Raw genomic sequence first — 15,144 nt, 5'->3', positions numbered from 1 at the left:
ATCGAGATTTTGTCTTGAAAAAAAAGTCTCTTAAAATTTATTTTTTGAAAATTCGTCTTTGAAAAATAATTTCAAGAAGCGGCCTGGGCTAAATTTTGTCTTCGCTGAAAATTTCACTAAAATTTTATCTTTAGAAAAACTTTCATTGAAATTTTACCTTTTCGAAAAATTGCATTGAGATTTGATATTTGAACAACAATTCGTGGAAATTTAGTTTTTAGTGAAATTTTTATTTTGAAATTTTGAAAATTTCATTCAAATTTTGTCTTTATTGAAAGTTTGTCTTCACAAAAACGTTATTGAAGTTACATTTTGCTTTTTTTCTTTTTGAAATTTTTTCCTTCATTCTGCAAATGACGCAAAATCTGGAGAAACTATATATATGGGAGCTACATCTAAATCTGAACCGATTTCGATCAAACTTCTGAGATATTGTGATAGTCGGCGAAGAAAGCGTTGTACAAAAATTATGGTATGATTGGTCAATAAATGCGATTGCAGTGGGTCAAGAAGTGAAAATCGGGCTATATACATATATATATATATATATATATGTATATGAGAGTTATATATAAATCTGAACCGATTTCTATGAAATTCAGCAGTAATGTCGAGAGTCAAGAGAAAATCCTTCATACTAAAATTTCGAGAGAATCGGTTTACAAATGAGCACTTTATTGCAATATATCTCAAAATCGGATGAACATATATATGGGAGCTATATCTAATGCTGAACCGATTTCGATTAAACTCTATAGATATTGTGGTAGTCCTCGAAGAAAGCTTCTTACAAAACTTTGGCAAGATTGGTCAATAAATGCGCTTGCAGGGCTCTAGAAGTTAAAATAGGGGGATAAATCTGAACCGATATTTTCCAATTTCAATAGGCTTCGTCTCTAGGCCAAATTTGAAGACGGTACCGGATGGAAATTGCGACCTGGAGTTTGTATACAAATTAACATGGACAGACCGACATATCTAAATCGAATCAGAAAGTGATACTAAGTCGATTGGTATACTTATCAATGGGTCCATCTCTCTTCCATGCGGGTGTTACAAACAAATGCACTAAGCCTTAATACCATGTACCACAGTGGGGGTGTAGGGTATAAACAATTGCTGATTTCATTCGGTAGTACATTCCGTCATTATTAGTCATGCACTCATAGAAAAAAGGTTTGCTGAAAATAGCAAACACTGTCTGCTGAATATTATTGGTTAATTTTGTTGCTATTGTAACAGTAATTCTGCTATTACAGCCGTAGTGCTGCTATCTCAGAGTAGCAGGCTTACTGCTGAAGAGTCTGTTGTTTGCTGAAAGTGACTGCTGCTGAAGGTAATGTTAGAAGAAAAAAAAAAGAAACACATATGTAAATGTGTGTCTCATTGCATGTTTATAATGACCACTGAATATATACTTTCCATAACCCTTTTTCTTTAAATTTCAATAAGGACTGAATCTAATATACCCTCCACCAAGGGTTGCATTTGTCGAGTTCTTAGCGCGATATCTCTTTCGAAACCCAAACCGGTTTGTATGGCAGCTGTATCAAGTTATAGATCTATTTGAACCATACTTGGCACAATTGTTGGAAGTGCTAGCAAAACACCTCATGCAATGCTATGCTTCTGAGACCCCATAAAGTACATATATTCTTGATCGTCATGTCATTTTAATTCGATCAAGCCATGTCCGTCCGTACGTTCGTCTGTCTGTCGAAAGCACGCAAACGTTTGAAGGAGTAAAACTAGACGCTTGAAATTTAGCACAAATACTTTTTATTAGTTTAGGTCGGTTGGGATTGTAAATGGGCCATGTTTTGATATAGCTGCCATATCAACCGATCTTGGGTCTTGACTTCTTGAGCCTCTAGAGAGCGCAATTCTGGTCCGATTTTACTGAAATTTTGCACGTGGTTTTTTGGTATCACTTCCAACAACTGTGTTAGGTATGGTTCAAATCGGTTCGTAGTCTTATATAGCTGCCATATAAACCAATCTTGGATCTTGACTTCTTGAGCCTCTCGTTCGACTTGACTGAAATTTCGTACGTAGTGTTTTGGTATCATTTCCAACAACTGTGCTAAGTATGATTCAAATCGGTTCATAATCTGGTATAGCTCTCATATAAACCGATCTTGGATCTTGATTTCTTGAGCCAATAGAGGACGCAATTCTCATCGGATTTGGCTGAAGTTTTACATGAGGTGTTTTGTTATGACTTCCAATGCCAAATCATTCGATTTGGCAGACGTTTTATATAACGACTTCTCTCATGACCATCAACATATGGTCTGAATCGATCAATAGTTTAATACAGCTCCCATATAAACCGATCTCCCGATTTTACTTCTTGAGCCCCTGAAATATTACACAATAACTTCTACAATGTTTAGCATTCCATTCATTTATGGTCCGGAATCGGACTATAACTTGATATAGCTCCAATAGCATAACAGTTCTTAGTCAATATTCTTTTTTGGCCTAAAAAACTTATTTATTGGTAGACAACTGTGGGTGATTTTATTTATTAAAAATACGCACCATTTGGTTTTCAATCGAAATGTATACAAAAATTCGTTTGAAAGGGTAAGCATACCATTTGTCTTCGTCAGCGGCCAGACAAAAATAGTCTAAATGAGAAAACACTATTGCTTATAACTTCGAAGAAAGCTGTCAGTAATAATTTTGAACACATTTTGAATATCATACAGCTCCACTATTTCATTATTATCATTATAATGTTGTCATTAAAAAAATTCATTACAATTTTTTCTTTAGAAAAAAATTCATAAAAATTTTTTCGTTAGAAAAATTTTGTTAGTGGGGACTGGGTCTGAGCAAAACACCTTTAAATTTTATTTAGAAAGAAAACCTATTGAAGTTGTGCCTGGAAAAAAAATGTTCCAATTTTGTCTTTAAGAAATTAATTTTCTTTTTTTTAATTCGAGAGAGCGATATCTCTCTAAGGAGACGTTTTTACATCGGTAAATAGCTAACAATTGTCGCTATCATAAGGAAGATATAACCGCAGTTGGATATTTTATCTGAAGTTCTTGCCATAATTCGAAATCAGGCTTTCAGCGTTATAGGCAGACTTGCGAACCGCTGTGACACGGTGGCCTCCGACCCACACTAAAAACAACAAGAAGTCAAGTCCCCAGATCTGTTTATATGACAGCTATATCAGGTTATGAACCGATTTGAACCATACGTGGCACAGTTGTTGAATATCATAACAAAACTCGTCGTGCAAAATTTCATTCCGATCGGATAAGAATTGCGCACTCTAGAGACCCAAGAAGTTAAGACCCAAGATCGGTTTATATGGCAGCTTTATCAGGTTATGGACCAATTTGATACTTGGCACAGTTGTTGGATATCATAACAAAACATGTCGTGCAAAATTTCATCTCAATCGGATAAGAATTGCGTACACTAGAGGCTCATGAAGTCTTGACCCAAGATCGGTTTATATGGCAGCTATATCAAAACATGGACCGATATGGCCCAATTAGAATACCAATCGGCCTAAACTAATAAGAAGTATTTGTGCAAAATTTCAAGCGGCTAGCTTTACTCCTTCGGAAGTTAGCGTGCTTTCGACAGACAGACGGACGGACATGGCTAGATCGACATAAAATGTCGCGACGATCAAGAATACATATATATACTTTATGAGGTCTCAGACGAATATTTCGAGTAGTTACAAACAGAATGACGAAAATTTTGTGCGCATTGCACAATATATTGGGTTGCCCAAAAAGTAATTGCGGATTTTTTAAAAGAAAGTAAATGCATTTTTAATAAAACTTAGAATGAACTTTAATCAAATATACTTTTTTTTACACTTTTTTTTCTAAAGCAAGCTAAAAGTAACAGCTGATAACTGACAGAAGAAAGAATGCTATTACAGAGTCACAAGCTGTGAAAAAATTTTTCAACGCCGACTATACGAAAAATCCGTAATTACTTTTTGGGCAACCCAATAGAAGAACTGCTGAGAGTGTTTGTGCCTGTGTGCGGTATTCTCCCAACAAACGGGAGAATACCGCATTGTTTGTGTAAAGAAATATCTTTTGTTGGGTGGGTATTGCCCGCGTTCAATTATTACTTTTGAGCATATAAATAACCGCTTCATTCTTTATTATTCCAACAACGACACAATGGAATATAGGAACGTTAGTAAAAAGCTCCACGGTTCCCCAAAGTTTGGTTCTTCTATGGACTGGAGTGACTATGCTCCAGAACGAAGCTCTCCAGAACAGAGCTCTCCAGAACGAAGCTCTAACGAAGTGAACGCTACCCCAACATGCAGCAAACAACAACCACAACGACATCGACAACATACAATGACATCCACAAAGTTAAAAACAATTTCAAGAGAACACCCTAACAACCTTATCAATAAGATTAAAAATATCAACTCATTAGATGAACTTAGACGACTTATTGCCGAAGAGTGGCCAAGTTTAACAAATGATGGTAAGTGAGCTACACATACAGCTACAATCAATAAAAGTGCCAAATATTATAAAACGAATATTAAAGTGAAGTAAAGATAGACAATTCGTGTAGTCGACAAGTCGAAACCGCATAACTGTACTACGCTTTAGTGAAAAATCCCGCTTAAGTGAAATGTAATGGAAAGAACCATTTTGGTGTTATTTTCGCTTTGGAGAAAAATCGTTTAACTGAAAATACCGCTAAACTGAAAAAGTTTTCAAACACCAAATTGCGTTTTATTATACCCTCCACCATAGGATGGGGGTTTACTAATTTCGTCACTCTGTTTGTAACACCTCAAAAAAGCGCCTAAGACCCCAAAGGAGTATAAATATTCTTGATCGTCATGACATTTTAAGTCTATCTAGCCATGTCCGTCCGTCCGGCCATCTGTCTGTCAAAAGCACGCTAACATTCAAAGGAGTAAGGCTAGGCGCTTGAAATTTTGCACAAATACTTTTTATTATTAGTATAGATTGGTTGGGATTGTAAATGGCCAAATAGGTCCATGTTTTGATATAGCCGCCATATAAACCGATCTGGGGTCTTGACTGCTTGAGCCTCTAGAGGGCGCAATTCTCGTCCGATTTGACTGAAATTTTGCATGTGATGTCTTGTCCGTCCGTCTGTCCGTCCATCTGTCTGTAGAAAGCACGCTTACTTTGAAAGGAGAAAGGCTAGGCGCGTGAAATTTTGCACAAATACTTTTTATTAGAGTAGATTGGTTGGGATTGAAATGGGCCAAATAGGTCCATGTTTTGTTATAGCCACCATATAAACCGATCTAGGGTCTTGACTTATTCAGCTTTTAGAGGGCGCAATTCTTATCCGATTTGGCTGTAACTTTGCACGTGGTGTTTTTGTGCCACTTCCAACCACTATGCTAAGTACGGTTTAAATCGGTTAATAATCTAGTACAGCTGCCATATAAACCGATCTTGGGTCTTGAGTTCATGAGCCGCTAGAGGGCGCAATTCTCATCCGATTTGGCTGAAATTTTGCATGAGGTGTTTTGTTATGACTTCCAACAACGGTGCTTAGTGTGGCGCAAATCGGTACATAACCTAATATACTTTCCATATAAATCGATCTTGGATCTTGACTTCTTAAGCCTCTAGAGGGCGAAATTATTATTATGAAATTTTTTACAACGGCTTCTCCCATGACATTGAACTTATATGCGAAATATGGTCTGAATCGATCTATAGCTTGATACAGCTCCCATATAAACCGATCTTCCGATTTTGCTTCTTGAGCCCCTACAAGGTGCAATTCTTATCCGAATGGACTGAAATATTACATAATGACTTCTACAATGTCGGTCCATAACGGACAAAATTTCCGGCTTCCAGGGGCTAAAGAGGTCATATCGGGAGATCGGTTTATGTGGGGGCTATATACCAATCTGAACCGATATGACCCATTTCCAATCCCCCTCGACCTACATCAATAAGAAGTATCTGTGCAAAATTTCAAGCGGCTAGCTTTTGACAACTTTTATGCAACAGTATGACTTACAAGTTCTTACAAAACACTGTCTACTATTTTTTGTGGAATCGTTTTTTTTTTTTTTTTAACTGTTTTTAATCGAATTTTTATGCGACCTTTTCAAAAACCTCAACAGGGTTACCGCTGTTTTAAACTATCCACAAAACTGCCAAGATATCAATTTATCATCCCTGATCGTTTCTAAAACAACACCGCAGCATCATCACTATGATTTGATTGAATGCTTATGCATTTTTGTGCCATTTGCACACATCCAAACGTGCAAATCAGTGTCATGACTTTTATTCATATGATATCTCATGAGAGTGTGCCGAGGGCTGTTGCTCAGTTGATTTCAGTTACGTTATGTGTTGGAGTGTAACGCAAATCAAAAACAAGTAAAAGGGCGTTAAGTTTGGGCGGCCCGAACTTTGGATACCCTCCACCTCGGGTATATATGTTAACCACCTTTCATCAAAATCCGGTGAAATTTGCATACTTTATGTCCCATAGCAGTTATAACAAAATATGTACCGGTTTGGACGAAATACTAATAAGTCCAAGTCATTGTTCAATTGTGTATAACAAAATATTGGTCTTTCTACAATAGTAGCTATATCTAAAAATATACCGATCTGAACCATATACAACATGAATGTCGAAAAGCCTAACATATGTCACTGTGTCAAATTTCAGTGAAATCGGATTATAAATGCGCCTTTTATGGGTCCAAGGCTTTAAATCGAGATGTTGGTTATATGCAAATCTTGATCGATCTAGACCAAATTGCAGAAATATGTGAAGGGGTTTAACTTAACTCTCTATTCCAAATTTCGGCGACATCGGACAATAAATGCGCCTTTTACGGCCCCATAACCTAAAACCGAGGAATCGGTCTATATGACAGATTATCCAAATCTAGGGCGATTTGTGCCATATTGCAGAAGTATGTCAAGGGGCTTAACATAACTCACTGTCCCTAATTTCGGCGACATCGGACAATAAATGCGCCTTTTATGGCCCCAAAACCTAAAACCAAGAGATCGGTCTATATGGCAGCTATATCCAAATCTGATCCGATCAGGGCCCAATTTAAGACAAATGTTGAAGGGCCTAAGACAACTCACTGTCCCAAATTTCAGCAAAATCTGATTATAAATGTGGCTTTGATGGGCCTAAGACCCTAAATCGGAGGATCGGTCTGTATGGCATCTGTATCTAAATCTGGACAGATCTGTTCTAAATGGACGAAGGATGTCGAAGGGCCTAACACAACTCACTGTCCCAAATTTCAGCAAAATCGGATAATAAATGTGGCTTTAATGGGCCTAAGACCCTAAATCTGAGGATCGGTCTATATGGCAGCTATATCCAAATCTTGACCGATCCGGGCCAAATTAACGAAGGATGTCAAAGGGCCTAACACAACTCACTGTCCCAAATTTCAACAAAATCGGATAATAAATGTGGCTTTTATTGGCCTAAGACCCTAAATCGGCCGATCGGTCTATATGGGGACTATATCAAGATATAGTCCGATATAGCCCATCTTCGAACTTAACCTGCTTATGGACAAAAAACGAATCGGTACAAAGTTTCAGCTCAATATCTCTATTTTTAAAGACTGTAGTGTGATTTCAACAGACAGACGGACGGACATGTCTAGATCGTCTTAGATTATTACGCCCATCACGAATATATATACTTTATAGGGTCGGAAATGGATATTTCGATGTGTTGCAAACGGAATGACAAAATGAATATACCCCCATCCTTAGGTGGTGGGTATAAAAATTACACCGCTTGCAGTTCTCTGTTCCACACCGCTTCTGATATCAAAAAATTATATAACCTATGTTTCCTTCCAGACCAACCTACACAATCTGTGAAAATTTCAAGGTAGTCGGTTCAGCGGCTTTTGAGTCTATACGGATCAAACAAACAAGAACAAATTGATTTCTATACCCACCATAATCAGTCCATTTGTAACACTCCGAAATGTTGACCCTAAAAAGGTCTTAGGTCAATGTTGGAAATTCCGACATTAGTCGGATTCGGAGATCGGTTTAAATGGTAGTCGGGAGATCGGTCTAAATGGGAGCTATATCAGGTTGTAGACCGATTTGAACCGTACTCACCACAGTTGTTGAAAGTCATAACACAATACTATGTTTCAGCCAAATCGGACAAAAACTGCGGCTTCCAGGGGCTCAAGAAGTGTAATCGGGAGATCGGTTTATATGAGAGCTATATCAGGTTATAGACCAATTCGGACCGTACTTGGCACAGTTATTGGAAGTCTCAAAACAACACTATGTGCAAAGTTTTTGCCAAATCGGACAAAAATGGCGGCTTGAAAGAGCTCAGGAAGTCAAATCGGGAGATCGGTTTATATGGGAGCTATATCAGGTTATAGACCAATTAGTACCGTACTTGGCACAGTTATTGGAAGTCTTAACCAACACTATGTGCAAAGTTTAAATCAAATCAGACAAAAATTACGGCTTCCAGGGACTCAAGATGTCAAATCGGGAGATCTGTTTATATGGGAGCTATATCAGGTTACAGACCGATTTAGACCATACTTGGCACAGAGGTTGAAAGTAGTAACACAACACTACATGCAAAATTTCAGCCAAATCGGAAAATTGCGGCTTGTAAGGGCTCAATAAGTTTAATCGGGAGATCGGTTCATATGGGGGCTATATCCAAATCTGAACCGATATGGCCCATTTACAATACTCCACGACCTACACCAAAAAAAAGTATCTGTGCAAAATATCAAGCGTCTAGCTTTACGCGTTAGGCCGCTATCGTGTCAACATTTCGGGGTGTTACAAACGGAATGACTAGATTAGTATACTCCCATAATATGGTGGTGGGTATAAAAAGGCTTTAAATTTTATTAACATAGTTCTTAAGTATACATTTTTGCATCATTATTCACATGTAATTTTTTTTATTTTTTTGTTTTCAGCATATTTAGAATACCCATCTCCAGACTATCACAAAGTTCTAGGAGAAAACCTTCAACAATTTTTTATTTATCTAAATGACCCAAAACACCACGACAACATTATATCAAAGGAAAATAATCTTCAACAAAATCTTTTACATACTTGTTGCAAATATAACAGATATCAAGCTATCATACCCCTTATCCGACTGGGTTGCAATCCAGCCAAACAGGACTATGATGGACGTACACCTCTTCATTTGGCCATACAATTAAAAGATGGCAAGTGCATACAACAATTTTTACAACTGCTGCGACAGGAGAGCAATCCAGAGCTAATAGAAAATCTTAAAGGAATGTTTGAACCCTACAACAACATAGGACAAACTATTGTGCATCAGGCTGTGTTGCAGCGAAAAACACACATCGTAAAAGAGCTCTTACAATTTTGCAATAGAAACAATATAAACGTTTTGGAAAGGGAGGTATTGGGTAATGGCAAATCTCTGCTACATTTGGCTGTTGACAATAAGGACTATGAAATGCAAACGCTAATTGTCATGTTAGTGCCGAAAAGTATACATGCGGCAAATTATGCCGGATCATTGCCCATTGAAAAAAAACAAGATATTCAAAGGATTTTAAGCGATGTAGAGCAAATGAAAAGCAATAAAGCTTTAACCGATACTAATAATGAAGTGGATGAATATTTGGTCATGCAACTATGCGATATTTCTGTTCAAAGATAAAAATAAGTTTGAAGACAAAAAAAAATGTTGTCGACAAAATAACGACAAAAATTTTAAGTAATTTCGAATCTCAAAGAAGGAGCGCAATTTTTTATTTTTATTTTTATTAGCACACACTGTCGCCTGATTATTAGTATTTAAGATTGGGCTGAAATTTTACGCAGTGATACTTTTTATGATATTTAAGTGAGATGTATATATGTGTTAAAAAAAAATAAAATAAAAATGCTGATTCCAGCTATTGGTTTTAATCGATGAATACAGAAAACACCTTAAAGCAATGGTATACAGAAATCACCAGACATTTCTAGGACCAAGTGTCTGGGTGTTCACCCGCCCTACAGTGGGAGAAAATCGAAAAAGTAAACTATTGAGTTGCCCAAAAAGTAATTGCGGATTTTTTAAAAGAAAGTAAATGCATTTTTAATAAAACTTAGAATGAGCTTTAATCAAATATACTTTTTTCACTTTTTTTCTAAAGCAAGCTAAAAGTAACAGCTGATAACTGGCAGCTGTGAAAAAATTTGCTGTGAAAAATCCGCAATTACTTTTTGGGCAACCCAATAGTTAAGAATATGCCATTTGAGAGCAAGTAGAGATATCTTTTTGAAATTTGAAATGGTTAGTATGCAAAGGTATGCAGGCCCTAGATGGTTCGGGCAGCCCCCAAGTTAATCACCTCGGCATTTCGAGTTAAGACTGCCTAATCTTCATTTGTGTTCCAATTTTCAAAATTCTTTTTTTTTTTTTTTGTTGGATAGTGGCCAAAAACCCCTACAAAAAAAATCTGCTTGCTATACACAATATCTCCAATGGTTTGGGAATATACGACTTTTATTATACCCGCCACCGAAAGATGGGGGTATATTGATTTTGTCATTCCGTTTGCAACACATCGAAATATCCATTTCCGACCCTATAAAGTGTATATACTTTATTCTTGATCGTCGTAAAAACCTGTCTTTAAAAATAGAGATATTGAGCTCAAACTTTGCACGGATTTTTTTTGTCCATAGGCAGGTTAAGTTCGAGGACGGGGTATATCGGACTAGATATAGCCACCATATAGACCCATCCGCCGATTTAAGGTCTTAGGCCCATAGGCCCACATTTATTAACCGATTTTGCTGAAATTTGGTACAGTGAGTTGTGTTACGCCACTTGACATCCATCTTCAATTGGGGTGGGATCGGTCCAGATTTGAATATAGCTGCCATATAAACCGATCTCTCGATTTATGGTCTTGCGCCAACATAAAAGGCTCATTTATTGTCCGATTTTGCCGAAATTTGAGACAGTGAGTTGTTTTAGGGCGTTCGACATCCTTCTTCAATTTGGTCTATATCGTTCCAGATTTGGATATAGCTGCCATATAGACCCATCTATCGATTTAAGGTTTTGGGCCCATAAAAGGCGCATTTATTGTATAATATCGCCGAAATTTGGGACAGTGAGTTGTGTAAGGCCCCTCTACATATTTTTCAATTTGTATCAGATCGGTTCAGATTTGGATATAGCTGTCATATAAACCGCTATGTCTATTATATGTCTTGGGCCCATAAAAGGTGCTTTTATAGTCCGATTTTGCCAAAATAAAAGGCGTATTTATAGTCTGATTTCGCCGAAATTTGGAACAGTGAGTTGTGTTCGGCCCTTCGACATCCTTCTTTAATTTGGCTCAGATAGGTTCAGCTTTGAATATAGCTGCCTTATAGAGCGACCGATCCTCAATGTAAGGTCTTGGGCTGATAAAAGGCGCATTTATAATGCGATTTCGCTGAAATTTTAAACAGTGACTTATGTTAGGCTTTTCGACATCCGTGTCCTATATGGTTCAGATCGGTCTATATTTGGACATAGCTACCAATAAGACCAATGTTTTGTTCTACAAAATTGAACAATGACTTGTACTTATTAGGCCACTCAATTTCCGTGTCGAATTTGTTCCAAATCGAACCATATTTCCATAAAGCTGCTATGAGGGAATAAATTATGCATTTTATCACCGGATTATGATGAAAGGTGGTTTACATGTATACCCGAGGTGATGGCCGAACTTAATGCATTTTTACTTGTTTCTATTTGTTGTTGTATTTTGGCCGAGATTGGCTTCGTATTTTGCAATTTGAGAAGGCAAACAGGCGCATTTATAACCCGATTTCGCTGAAATTTGGCATAGTGAGCTTTTTTAAGCCCTTCGATAGCCGAACCTAAAATGGTCCAGATAGGAACATATTTGGATATAGCTGCCATATAGGCCGATCTGCCGATTTTGGGTCGTAGGCCTTTGACAGACCTGATTTCGCTGACATTTGGAACAGTGAGCTGTATTAAGACTCCCAACATCTGTCCCGCATATGGTCCAGATCGGACTATATTTAAATATAGCTGCCAAAGAGGCCGATCTTCACCATTAGGGTCTAAAGACCATAAAAGGCGCATTTATTCTCCGATTTTGCTGAAACTTGAAACAGTGAGTGACACTCGGTGCCTTACATCCCACCCGAATATGGTGTAAAGCAGACCATATCTACATACAGCTGCCATGTATACGAATATGCCAATTTAGGATCTTATGCCTATAACAGGGGCATTTATCACCCGATTTGGCCGAAACTCAGAACAGTGAGTTGTACTAGGCCCGCCGTTATCCGAACCAAAAATGGTCCATATCGGAACATATCTGGATATAGCTGCCATATAGACCGATCTGTTGATTTTGGGTCTTAGGCCTATAATGGGCGCATTTATTACCCGACTTCGCTGAAATTTGGAAGAGTGAGTTGTATCACGACTTCCAACATCTGTCCCGAATATGGCTCAGATCGGAATATATTTCAATATAGCTACCATAGAGACCGATCTTCAGCTTTAGGGTCTAAAGAACAGAACATGCAGTTTTATTAGGCCCGTCGATTTCCAACCTTAATATGGTCCAGATCGGACCATATTTAGATATCGCTGTCATATAGATCGATCATCCGAATTAGGGCTTAATCACATGAATGGCCAGACTATGTCAAAACATGGACCGATGTAAACCACACTTAGCTTAGCTTAGCTGTTGGAAGTGCTACCAAAACACTACGTGCAAAATTTCAATAAAATCGGACGAGAATTGCGCCCTCTAGAGGCCCAAGAAGTCAAGACCCAAGATCGGTTTATATGGCAACTATAATAAAACATGGGCCGATGTAAACCATACTTGGCACAGTTGTCGGATATCATAACAAAACACGTAGTGCGAAATTTCATTCCAATCGGATAAGAATTGCGCACTCTAAAGGCTCAAGAAGTCAAGACCCAAGATCGGTTTATATGGCAGCTATATCAAAACATGGACCGATTCGGCCCATTTAGAATACCAACCGACCTACACTAATAAGAAGTATTTGTGCAAAATTTCAAGCGGCTAGCTTTACTCCTTCGAAAGTTAGCGTGCTTTCGACAGACAGACGAACGGACGGACATGGCTAGATCGACTTAAAATGACATGACGATCAAGAACATCTATACTTTATGGGGTCTTAGACGCATATTACTAATGCTATACCCCGATCCTATGGTGGAGGGTATAATAATGCAGATACAATAAAATTGATGAAGCCTTGAACATATTTAATCTAAACTTTTTGCACAACAATGAAATTTTTTGTTTCAATGATAAAGAGTATATGTGAACATTTGTGCACCTTGATAAATACGCACACGGTCATATTGGCAACATTTTAATTTCTAATCAATACAATTGATAAGACAAGTAAAAGCGTGCCAAGTTCGGCCGGGCCGAATTTTAGGAACCCACCCCCACAGATTCTTCTTAAATAGTGGAGCTATATCTAGTTTTAGACCGAATTGGACCGTACTTGGCGCAGTTGTTGAGAGTCATTACAGAACAAATTTTCAGTCAAATCCGGTGAAAATTGCGAGAAGACAAATCGGGAGATCGGTTTATATGCGATCTATATTAGGTTACACACAAATTTAAACCGTACTTGGCACAGTTGTTGGAAGTCAAAATAAAACACTCTATGTGCAAAATTTCACCCAAATCGGGTGAAAATTGAGGCTTCCAGGGGCTCAAGAAGTCAAATCGGGAGATCGATTTATATGGGAGCTATATCAGGTTATAGACCGATTTGGAGCGTACTTATATCCGTTGTTGGGAATAACAGAATGCTATGTGCAAAATTTCAGCCAAATCGGATTAAAATTGAGGCTTAAGAAGTCAAATCGTTTCAAATCGGTTCAGGTTCTTGACCGATATGACCGATAAAATAATTTTTGTTTGTTTCTCTTTTGAGACGAGCTGGATGATCGGAGATGCAAATGGAAAAGGAAAGCCAAAGATAGCAACACACACCAACCACTATGGGACGCGTTTCGTCTTTGGTTAGAAGACTTTTCAACCATATTAGGTGTCATAACAGAACACCAAATGCCACATTTCAGACAAATCGGGCGAAAATTGGGGCTTGTAAGGGCTCAAAAAGTCTAATCGGGAGATCGGTTTATGTGGGAACTATATCGGGTTATAGACCAATTAGGACCGCATTCGAACACAGTTGTTGGAAGTCATAATGGAACACCACATTCAAAATATCAGCCAAATCGGACAACAATTGCGACTTGTAAGGGCTCAAGAAGTCAAATCGGAAGATGGAAGGAAGTTATAACGAAATACCACATGCCAAATTTCAGCCAAATCTGACAAAAAAAATGGGGCTTCCAGAGGCTCAAGAAGTCAAATCGGGAGATCGGTTTATATGGGAGCTATATCAGTTTATAGACCGATTCGGACCGCATTCGAACACAGTTGTTGGAAGTCATAATGGAACACCACATTCAAAATATCAGCCAAATCGGACAACAATTCCGGCTTGTAAGGGCTCAAGAAGTCAAATCGGAAGATCGGTTTATATGGGTACTTGGCACAGTTGTTGGAAGTCATAACAAAACAAAGCAAAATTTCAGCCAAATCGACGCACATTTTTTATGCCCACCACCATAGGATGGGGATTTACTAATCTAGTCATTCCGTTTGTAACATCTCGAAATAATGATCTAAATCCCCATATAGTATATATATACATATATATATACTGGATCGCCTCTAGCCATGTTCGTCCGTCCGTCAGTCGAAATCACGATTGCCGTCGAACGCGTAAAGTTAGCCGCTTGAAATTTTGCACACATACTTCTTATTATTGTAGGTCGATGTGACTTGCAAATGGGCCATATCGGTTCAGATTTGGATATAGCCCCCATATAAACCGATCCCCAGATTTAACTTCTTCACCCCTTAGAAGCCTCAAATTGCATCCGATTTGGCTGAAATTTGAAACAAAGACTTGAGTTATGACATCCAACATCCATGTCAAGTATAATCCGAATCGGTCTATAAACAGATATAGCCCCCATATAAACCGATTCCCGGATTTGACT

General features: G+C 38.0%; 2 protein-coding genes across 3 annotated transcripts in view; one reads left to right on the top strand and one right to left on the bottom strand.

Moving 5' to 3' along the window:
* LOC106087900 (reticulocalbin-2) overlaps positions 1-15,144 on the bottom strand; it is a 125,618-nt gene that overhangs the window by 39,577 nt on the left and 70,897 nt on the right. The window lies entirely within an intron of this gene.
* LOC106087888 (nuclear factor NF-kappa-B p110 subunit) lies at positions 4,023-9,760 on the top strand. 2 transcript variants are annotated; one of them, XM_059366624.1, is made up of 3 exons: positions 4,023-4,086; positions 4,178-4,485; positions 8,972-9,760. In XM_059366624.1, the coding sequence occupies exons 2-3, from the start codon at positions 4,224-4,226 to the stop codon at positions 9,697-9,699; spliced, it is 990 nt and encodes a 329-aa protein (XP_059222607.1). In that variant the 5' UTR covers positions 4,023-4,086; positions 4,178-4,223; the 3' UTR covers positions 9,700-9,760. The 2 variants fall into 2 exon arrangements, with proteins under 2 accessions (XP_059222607.1, XP_013108541.2); XM_013253087.2 differs by lacking the exon at positions 4,023-4,086 and having other exon boundaries at positions 4,161-4,485.

The sequence above is a fragment of the Stomoxys calcitrans genome, chromosome 4, assembly GCF_963082655.1.
Source record: "Stomoxys calcitrans chromosome 4, idStoCalc2.1, whole genome shotgun sequence".
In the NCBI taxonomy this organism is placed as follows: Eukaryota; Metazoa; Arthropoda; class Insecta; order Diptera; family Muscidae; genus Stomoxys; species Stomoxys calcitrans.
The sequence above is the reverse complement of the archived record's forward strand: the minus strand, read 5'-3'. Positions and strand labels throughout refer to the sequence as shown.

Bases quoted from the DNA above. Each gene is read 5' to 3' on its own strand.
- LOC106087888 (XM_013253087.2), top strand. From the start codon at position 4,167: ATGGAATATAGGAACGTTAGTAAAAAGCTCCACGGTTCCCCAAAGTTT. The intron at 4,486-8,971 runs GTAAGTGAGCTA...TTTTGTTTTCAG, and splicing joins GCCAAGTTTAACAAATGATG to CATATTTAGAATACCCATCT.